The 10,160-nt window shown below is 57.7% G+C and overlaps 1 protein-coding gene and 1 non-coding gene across 2 annotated transcripts; both read left to right on the top strand.

Moving 5' to 3' along the window:
- The first annotated feature begins 7,722 nt into the window (after positions 1 to 7,722).
- Positions 7,723 to 7,856, top strand: LOC119256431 (small nucleolar RNA SNORA70). The gene has a single exon (XR_005127764.1). It is a non-coding gene; the product is annotated as a small nucleolar RNA SNORA70 (small nucleolar RNA).
- On the top strand, positions 7,850 to 8,265 carry LOC119254897 (60S ribosomal protein L10-like). The gene has a single exon (XM_037521942.2). The coding sequence runs from the start codon at positions 7,918 to 7,920 to the stop codon at positions 8,218 to 8,220; it is 303 nt and encodes a 100-aa protein (XP_037377839.1). The 5' UTR covers positions 7,850 to 7,917; the 3' UTR covers positions 8,221 to 8,265.
- The last annotated feature ends 1,895 nt before the right edge of the window (positions 8,266 to 10,160 follow it).

Raw genomic sequence — 10,160 nt, 5'->3', positions numbered from 1 at the left:
GGGGCCCCGGGGCCTCGGGACGGGCTGGCGGCAACCGTCGACCCTCCTGGGACACCTTTCATTCTTCTGGCCCGGCGCTCCCTCGAGCGGCTCGGTCAGCGGAGGCCGGTGGGGTCTGCGCCCGTCTCCCCTCCCCCGCTACCAGCCACTGCTTCTGGGTCTTGCTTTGAGAGCTCTCAAAACCCGTCCAGACCTAAAAAGATGCAGACGCCTCGGACACAGCTCTGACCTGCCTTCCCGGTGATCGCTGGGACGGCCAGGTGGGCAGAATCAGCGCGACTGTGGCGGGCCGGGTTCACCCACTGGCCAGTGGCGCCAGGGCACTGGGCTCAGCTGCCCCTCTCAGAGCCCCGCCACGGGGCAGGGACGGGTTCGTGCTGGGGGATGCAGTGCAGGGAGAGGCTCCCCGACAGCAGGTGGCCGTTCAGACCCCTCTGATGATGCCAGGCTCCCGGGGCTGCCGGGAAGACTAAGTGGGGAGCCCAGTCAGCTCTCAGCCCCATGTGGGGTGGCTTCGGCCACACCTGAGAAGATGGGCTGGCTGGCCGCAGAGTGGGCTACGCTGGCCCCCGGGGTCTGTCCCTGCCCTTCCAGGGGGCAGCAGCCGCACAGGCATGGGTGGGCACCAGCGTCCGTCTCTCCTGACAAATCAGGGCTGGAAGGAGACACCAGCTTTGCGGTTCCCTTTCTCTGCCATCACTAGTTCTGGGCAGCGCTAAGGTGGGCAGAATAGTGACCTCGTGACCTTGGTTCCCAGGGTGAGTCCCATGAATATGCTGGATGACACAGCAACAGGGACTTAGAGGATTAATTAAGATGACCCATCAGTCAACCTTAAAATAGGAGATTATCCCGAATTATCTGGAAGGATCCAAAACAAATGGCAGGGGAGGCGGGCAGAGGGCAGGGATGCCCAGCGCACGGGGTTGAAATGAAGGTGCGGGACCGGGGGCGGGGGGCACATATCAGGGAAATGGAGCTCTTTGTTCTGCACCTGCAGGTGAGTCCGGTCAGCCCCAGGAAGCAGGGAAGGAAGCCACGCTCAGGTGTCAGCTGCAGGCCACGCCTATACTCTGCTCTTCGTCTGCTGACCGTGCTGACCCTGCCCCTCAGGCCTGTGCAATCGTGCGTGGGTGTTTTCTTTAAGAGGCTACTTTTTGGTCATCCACTATCTCAGCAACGGGAATCGAAGGCAGGAAGCTTTCATACTGGGAGAGTCATTCTCGCCATGAAAAAGGAGCTCACATATGCCAGCCAAGGAACTTGTGTCTGGAACACACAAACTATTACTCATTAAAATACATAATCTAATAAAATATGGACCAAAGGATTCAAATGGGCCTTCCTGCAAGAATAAAACACACAGGCCTCCCCAGTGGCGCAGTGGGTTGAGCGCAGTGCTGTGAAACTGTTCGCAGTCTCTGCAGCGCGGGTTCAATTCCAGGCCAACCAGGGAGCAATCCACATGGTGCGGCAGACCTCTCCTGTCTCGCCCGCTGCTCCCCTCAGCAGTGTTTTCAGTCATCTGCCCGTTCTGCTCCCCACTCTGTCTCTGGTGAATCCTCTCACCCTCCTGCGCCTCTGGCCTGTACCCCAGCTCTTGTATAAATAAACAAACTTTAAAAAAAAAAGAATAAAACACACTGGAAAAAGGGTCCAACTTCATGAATTACCAAGTAAGTGAAAATTAAAGCCAGGGGGTGCCACAACACACACCACTGGTCCGATGAAATTAAGAAGGTGACACCCTGGATGCTGGCAAGGGTGTGGGACAGACAGGAGCTCCTCTCGCTGGGAGCCCTATGACCTGAGACCGTCCTGCAAGTCAGCCAGGCCGCTTCTCATAAGGTTGAACACCCGCTGTGGCCCAGCAACTCTCTTCTACTTTCCCGCCTTGTGCACTTAAGTGCACATATGTTCACAAAAAGAATCACACAAGGGGCCTCCCTGGTAGCCGCGTTAAGCACAGCACTGTGAAGCTATCTGCAGCCTCTACAGCACGAGTTCAATCCCCGGGCAGCCAGGGCAGCCAGGGAGCTGACCCACATGGCGCAGCAGACCTCTTCTGTCTCCCCGCTGCTCCCCTCAGCAGTGTATTTCAGTAGAACTGTCTGTTCTGCTCTCTACTCTGTCTCTGGTGAATCCTCTCAACCCCCACACCTCTGCCCTGCACCCCAGTTCTTGTATGCATAAATAAATGAATAAATAAATCTTAAAAAAAAATCGTACAGGAATACTCACAGCAAACTTATTTGAGAAAAAAACCATCCTAGCTGCCCGCGCACCGGAGAGCGGTGAGCAGACCATAGCCTGCCGGTAAAGCAGAGCCCATTCACCAGCGGAAAGAAGCTCTGATGTGTGCAGCGGCGTGCCCTGGCCTCGAGAAGTCATTATCCAAGCAAAGCAGCCAGATAGCAAAGAGAATGGTTTGCATGATTTCATACAATATATATGAAAGTCCAGAAAAGTCTAGAAGTTCTAGAAGAGTAAACAGGAATCAGCGGGGGAAGAAAATCAGAGCTGTGGTCGCCCCAGGTAATGGTCAGGGGGCATCAGCGAGGGGGAGACTTTTCCTCAGGGATGGGAACGCACCCCTGAAAACGCGCGCAGCCTGCACGCGAGGACTCGTCTAAATGCACCAACCACCAGCCTGAGATCTGCACATTTCACTACCTTGAAGTGATAACTAAATTTAGAAAACACTGGGGAGATGAGGTTTTCTACTGACTTCTCTTTTTCCAGTTGACTTATTTTTTTTCCTGTTATATCAAGTCTGGTATTAATACATCCGTTTTTTTTTTCCCCCAGATACTGTATTTTCGGTGCCACCATTTCCATTTGGCTTGTTTTTCGGGTTTCCACATCTCTATAAACGCTTCACCTCCTTCTTCATTATATTTACCTTTTCTTGAGACTTTTTAAACATGCCGATCAGAGTCATCTTAAAGTCATCAGTAATTCCAAAACCTGGGTCATTGGGGGGTCTGTTTCCACGAATTCTTTTTACTCTTGACCATGACTAGCTCCTCCTGCTGCTTCCTCTGCTTGGCAGCTTTCATTATATCCTGAAGGTGGTGCCTGAAAACAAAAGGCTGAATTACACACAAATGCACAGGCTGCATGTAAAATTTACCCCTGGATGGGATGCCCGGTCTTTTGTTACACACACTGACAGGAGCTGACCGGCTACACTCTGTGCCTGAAGGTTGAGGCCCTACTCCAGAGACCAAACCCTAACTGCCCAGCTCCACCCTGCTTGGGTCAAAGGAGGCCCCTCTTTGCTTCTCAGCCCAGTCCCCAAATTCCTGAACCGCCACTATTGTTTCCCATATTTTCAGAAGTTGAATTGAGAGGAAATTTGGCAACAGCTTTAGTTAGTTCACTTCTGACTTCAAGAGGGTTGAAGGAGAGTTGAGACCTCCCTCTCCCTCCAGAAAGACCCTGACCTCAAACTTCTCAAGATCTCAAGATCTCAAAATGGGGTGTTCTCAAGGCTTTGGAATCTGGAGACTGAAACTTGGAAAACAACAGCTCACAGGGCCTCGCTCCTCAGCCCCGATGCAGCAGCGCGGCCCCGCGGGGAAGGCCGGCGGGCCAGAGGGATTCGCTTCCGGGACAAGTACCCCGGATTCACACCCACAGCACGAGCCCGGAGGATTAGAATAATTTTCCCTATTTCGCTTTGACTTAGAAACTCATTTTCTAGCAGATTTATTTCCTGCCGCCTGGTCCCAACCACAGCAACTGGCCCTTGATCCTCCGGGGGGCTGGTTCTCCGTGAGTCTTGATGTCAGCTGGCTTCCCGGGCACCTCCCGTCACGGTGGGAGGTCTCTCGTCCCCTCCCGAAGCTTAGTCAAGTGTCACTCTGGACGCTGGTGTCTCACTGGCATTTATGAAGCGCCACCGCTACTAGGGGTGGATCCAGACACATTTTCTTTCTATGCTAACTTAATCCTTGCAGCCTCTGTGAGAAAGACACTAGCCGCCCTCAGAGTGCACACCAGAGGCCGAGAGGTGAGGCAGGGTGCCCAGCGGCTGGAGAGCTGGCCCTCAAGTCCAGGGCTCATGAGCAAGCTCAAGGCTCTGTCCATCCTGCCTCAGTTTCTCCCGCCTGTCAACACACAAGCACACGGGGAGCTGGAGGATTAGAGCCTCCAGGAAGGCTGGATGGCGGAAGACAGTTCCAGGAAGGTTCGCCGGGAGACCGGGGCCTCCAAGTGAGAGCGGTCAGAGGGGGTCACCCTGTCAATCTGGACAAATGGGCGGGGAGGGACAGGTGGCGGCCAGGACACTCTCAGCGGCCTGCAAGTGTGGGGTTTGTCCTGCGCCTGCGTCTGTCTCAAGGCCAAGGCAGTGGAGACAGCCATTCCCTGGGGTCGGGGACGCGTGCCCAAAGAGGTGGGTGATGGTGATGATGCCCAGGTCACACGTGCAGCGGCGGCAAGTGACCGACGGCTGGAGGCCCCCAAGAGCACGGCGCCTCCCTCAGGATGCGGCCAGGGTAGGCGGTGACACGACCAGTGTGATTTTAATTACCCTGGATTAATCACAGCCCTCCCGAGACCCTCCCCACGTGACTCCCTTTTCAATTAGAGGCAGCTCAGCCCAGGCGGTGTCCCGTCTGGTGCCCGCGGCAGGGTCCACCTAGCCCGGTGGACAAATGCTAAAGAATCAAGAGGGACTGAGTTGAGGGCCAGGCCCTGAGCAGCGGAGGGCAGGACACACGTGCACTCTTAAAGAGAAAAGACTGGACACTTCACCTCAAACCCTGACTCAAAGCATGACAAGAAAGTGTGAAAATTCCTTCTTTTCACTTGCTAGTGCATTAAAAAAAAAGAGGGGGGCGTGGAGTCACTGTTGGCAAATGTTTGAAAGCGCCTGTCTAATTAATCCCGGGCCTCCCCGCCTGATGATTAAGGGGAAGTGACAGATGTCATCTGCGTTGGCTTCAGCAGCGCTTTTGATTTTGTTCCACATGATTTACTCATCAGACCCAAAATAAACAGCCCCGCCCGGGCTCGGAGGCGGCTTGGAGGGGCCGCGGCTCCGCTCAGGGGACTCACCCGGGCTCCCTGAGGATGGCGGGCTCAGGCCCAGGCCACGAGGCCTTTCACTCCCTCTGGTCCGTGGGAGACATGAAGGAAATACCTGGGGGGCGGGGTGTGTGGAGGAGACCCAGGCCCCTGGGGAGAGCTGGCTCTGGGACACCTGGGGCTACCCGAGCACAGACCCCCGGGGCTAAGATCTCGACTGCTGTGGGACAGGCTCGACCCACGCTGAGCCTGGGCATGAATGGACAAGGCTGTGGGGAGCAGGGAGACCCCAGAACCGCCTGACTCTTCTTAGTTCAACAGGCACAGAACTGGGGTCCTTAGGGGGAAGGGAGGAAGGGGCTGTGCCCACCGCGGTGTGGGTGACTCACAACGGCCAGGGACGGCTCGCCCCTGGGTTGCTCCCAGGCTTTGTCCCTCTCACATCTGCAGATGCCATGCCAGGCCCGAGAGCCTGTGGGGCCCCACAGCTTCACAGTGCTGTGCTTAACCCCTTGCGCCACCAGGGAGGCCCGTAGGAAGCTCTTTTACAACAAGGCAGGATGCCCTCTGTTTTTACCCATGTGGCTGTGAGAAACCACATTTTTATTTACGTGCTGTCTGGTGCAAACTTTCAAATTTCTCAATTTCCCTTTGTCCCTCTCAAACCACAGGGGTCCATCCGCCCCTGTTCCGTGGGCTGACCCTTTGAGGGGCCTCCCGTCACCCAGGGCAAGACCCAAGCGCACCCCAGGACACCTGGGGCATCAGCCCCTCCCCCAGGACACCTGGTGCAGGCGTCCCCCCACTTCTTCCTCGTGAACACCACATCTGAGCACCACGCAATTATGTGCCAGCTTGTTGGTTTGTTCATCAGAAAAGGACCCTAGAAATAACCCAACCTCATTTGAAAGACAGACACGGAGGAGCCAGGCCAGGTGCACCCCCACAGTGAGGCCCGTCTCACCTGCCGACACCCGCAGGCCCACAGGCAGAACCGGGGCTTGACCGCCGCGAGGAAGGAAACGCTCCAGGGACGTGCACCCCGAATGTCGGAGAAAAGCTTACGTGTGGGGCGAGGGGTTCTTAGGTCCTGGAAGTGACCGCTCACCTGCCCACCCACTGCTCAGGTGCAGGCGCCCCTGGTCCTGCCAGGAGGATGGGGGGGCCCCACCTGCACCTTCCTGGTGCTTCAGCATGGCAGGACTCCCCCCGGGGCTTCTAAGTGGGGGAGGTGCTGGCCCCAGCCGGGGTGCCCCCACCAGACCCCCAGCCAGCCCACCGTCCCCTCACTTGGGGGCTCTGAGGAGAAGGAGCGCCAGGAGCGCCCCGGGCAGGAGACCGTCCGCCGCCGGGACAGCCCGGCCCCCCAGAGACCAGCACCAGGAAGCCGCGTCTCCATCTCGGAGCGCCTGGCACTTACAGGTGCCCGCAGGCCGATCTCAAGCTGGCAACAGTGACGCGGGCGACAGTCCACGATGTTTGTCATAATTCATTTTTCAAAAGCAAATTACTGACTTTTCTCCTAGATTTGAAGACACTGGAGAGAATTTGCTTTTAGCATTGGGCTGATTTGTGAAGAGACTCAAAGAGAAGGGACTAAAAAGGCAAAAGGCAGTGAGAAGAACACCGAGGGGCATCTCCCGGGCAGGCCGGTATCGCCTCCAAGCGACGGCGGGTCCACGGGACTCCTGGCCGAGGATGTCCCGGGGGGGGGGGGCTCAGGCCGCAGGGTGCGTGGGCTGACTGAGGCCCCGGACACCGGTTGCTTTGGTGAATTCTGTGAACGTGATCAGCCCAGAGCTCAGCGAGAGGCACATCTGCAAACAATTACCCATGATTTGCCGATTATTTGGGATTCCTGGTGCTGAATCCAGAACATTCCATGCAAGGCCTGTGGGTACCCAGGATCTGATGCGACAGCTGGTCACGCATCAGGACACCCAACGGCAGAAAACAAGAGATTGGCAATGGTGAAGACACGGCCAGGAACTCTGCAGTGACAACTGTCCCCCCGGGGGGAGGCAGCCGCTGGGCCCTCAGGGGACAGGGGCGCACGCTGAGGCCCTCCTGGCTGAGAGCGGGGTGCGCGGGTGAGTGCTGGTCTTCCCTGTTCAGCTCAGCGCTTTACCCCACTGGTGCGGCGCCAGCAGCACGGGGCAGGTTCTCTACGGACCCGGGCAGAGGGCAGAGGAGAGCCTGGAGCCCTTGGGGGGTTGCTCCCAGGCTTTAATGCTCTCTCCGCACCACCTGCAGAGCAGCAACCAGGTAGGGGCGGGGGGTTAGGGGGCTGCAGGCCTCCCAGCACCCCATGAGCCTTTACTCTTTCCTTAGGTTCTCCCTGGTGTCGTTTCCTGGTGCCGTAGCCGTTGTGCCCGCTCCGTCTTCTGCTGCCACCCTCACAGCCTCAGCCTCCAGGCCCAGGTGCGCCCGCTCATGCAGCCCTCACCCTTGGGCCCCGGGCCCTGCGCCCACACTCCCAAGCACCTCCGGCAATCAAAGCCATAGGTGATGGCCACAGAGGCCAGCGCTATAAAAGCCTGACCATCACTTACCTACAAACCTGTGTACCGTTGCAGCTATATCAGCTGTGATGTGGGAGCTCCCAGCAATGTCGGGAGATTCTAGAATCAGGTTCTAGAATCATTCTAGAATCAGCATGAGGGAAGCCATCAAAACCCTTCAGTTCTCGGGCAGCCAATTAAGCCGACCGTGCTTCTCCTCCCATGGGGCCCGGTGTGCAGTGGCTGCAAACAGCAGCCTCCTCGGTAGTGAGTGCAGCCTGTTGATCATATAGGTTGCTCTAAGGGACCTTGGAGACAGCCCTTTTTAGGGGTCCTTCATGCCTGACCTTATGCTGTCCCCACTGTTAGGCTCCAGACAGGTATGCGGGGTGTCTTTGGGAAGCCTCAGGGCACCGTGGCCAGGGTCCACATTGGCCAAGTCATCATGTCCATCTGCACCAAGCTGCAGAACAAGGAGCATGTCATCGAGGCTCTGTGTAGGGCCAAGGGCCAGTTCCCTGGCCGCCAGAAAATCCATATTTCCAAGAAGTGGGGCTTTACCAAGTTTAATGCAGATGAGTTTGAAGACATGGTAGCTGAAAAGCAGCTCATCCCAGATGGCCGTGGCGAGAAATACATCCCAAATCGAGGCCCTCTGCACAAGTGGCAGGCCCTGCACTCATGAGAGCAGAAGAGCTGCCTCCTTGTTGGTGACACAAATAAAAACCGCATTCTTAACCAAAAAAAAAAAAAACAAAACCTTCGGTTCACGGTCCTGTCCACCGAGCTGGCCCTGCTCTGGCCCGGGGCCCCTCCGGCCCTGGCGGCCCCTCCTGCCCTGGTAAGCTGCGTGCCTCTCTGCTGCGTCCCGGGACAGACAGGCGTCTGCGTGGTCCCTCCGTGTCTTCACGGCACGCAGACGGGGCCTGCCTCCCCACTTTGTAACGCGAACAGCACTCACTGTCTGACCCTGTCGGGCTGTTGAGCTAAGAATAACTGAGCGGAGCCCACGCGGCGGATTCTGATGGGAGCCACGGAGACAGTCGCAGGCGAGCGCAAGGCAGCCGGGGCCGACCTGCTGGTCCCGTGTCCCTGTTCCTTACCCTCAGAGGCTGCTGGCAGGACGCAGGCTCCATCTCCAGGGGGTGCTGTCATCAGCGTCTCTCAGCGCCCCTGCGAGCCAGTGGGGACCTGCCCCATTGCCAGGGCTGGGGGACTCGGCGACCCCTGCTACGCCCCCCTGCATGTTGGGGCTCGCCCACCAGACAGGCCCGGGGTGAGGGGAAGCAGCAGCACAAACGCCGATCAGGAGAAATCACTGGCCTCTTCCACGGGCGCCCGTGGGGCAGTCCTGGTCCCCAGTTCCTCTCCGGCCTGCAGAGAGGCAACTGCTGGGGACCCCGGGGGCCCCCCGGCCTGGGGAAGCTATGAAAATGAACTATTTGAGGACACGCAGTCCTGACCTAAGTTCTGTGAGGTCTGCCCGTCCGTTTTAGATCCAGAATAGTCGCCCTGGTGCCGTCCTCCCGGCCGGCCGCTCCCCGCCACTCGCTCCGTAACTGCTGGGGGCCGCGTGCCTCCCGCAGTGCCCGACCTGCCTCCTGGGGGCCCTCACTCTCCGTGGAGAGCCTGTCTTGTTGGCGAGACCTTGTCTGGCTGGCACCTGGTGGGTCCCCCGTCGCCAACCCCAAGGGGCATCTCGGAGCCCATCAAATGTCCAAAAAGTCCTGTCGCTGCTCTGGAAGAAGGGGCGCTCCCCCGAGAGGTGACACTGCTGGTCTTCGCAACACCCAGGTCCCCAAGGTCACATATCTCATGTGACTCTTTCATGGGGTCGTTTCACGTGGCCTGTTCTGCAGTTACTTCCTCAGTCTGTTGGAAGCTTCATGACGCTGTGCGGGGGACGAGACAGGGAGGTCACCAAGCGCCGACAGACAGAATCCCATGCAGTGTGTCCTTATGTCGCCTCCGACCCTCCGAGGGTCACCCAGAGCCCTAACAAGGCACTTAAGAATAATTTCTTAGGGCCTCCCTGGTGGCGCAGGGGTTAAGTCTCAGCGCCATCACCACAGCGGCCTGAGTTCGATCCCGGCCAGGGAGCTGGCCCATGGCACAGCAGACCTCTCCGGTCTCCCCGCTGCTCCCCTCAGCAGTGTGTTTTAGTTGATCTGTCTGTTCTGCTCCCCACTCTGTCTCTGGGGAATCCTCTCACCCCCCACACCTCTGGCCTGCACCCCAGCTCTTGTATGCATAAATAAAAATAAATCTTTTTTTAAAAAGTTTAAAAAGTCAACAGCAGACATCGGTGCCGAAGCGAAGCCGGCTGTCGCTTGGGCGAGAACGTCTGTGAATCCTGTGAACCCCTCGCATCTTGCAGCCATTGTGCCGCCTGAGACCACCCAGCTTCTCGAAAATAAGGTTTTAGCTGGAGGAAAAAAACAATTGTGGTCGGAGGCTAAATTCCATTCTAGAAGCTCAACCCGAAGGAACAGCCCCCAAGACAAGTGCGGGTACCGGGGCGGGGCTGGGGTCTCAGACACGGGAGCACCCCGGGCAGCGACTCCAGCCCCGCCCGGGGGTGAACGCGCCTCTTGTTCTTCCAGGGCGTTTCGCCAAAGCTCAGGG

The sequence above is a fragment of the Talpa occidentalis genome, unplaced genomic scaffold, assembly GCF_014898055.3.
Source record: "Talpa occidentalis isolate TD23 unplaced genomic scaffold, MPIMG_talOcc4v2.1 talOcc4.3, whole genome shotgun sequence".
Taxonomy (NCBI): Eukaryota; Metazoa; Chordata; class Mammalia; order Eulipotyphla; family Talpidae; genus Talpa; species Talpa occidentalis.
This window is presented reverse-complemented; position numbering and strand designations above follow the sequence as displayed.

Bases quoted from the DNA above. Each gene is read 5' to 3' on its own strand.
- LOC119254897 (XM_037521942.2), top strand. From the start codon at position 7,918: ATGCGGGGTGTCTTTGGGAAGCCTCAGGGCACCGTGGCCAGGGTCCAC.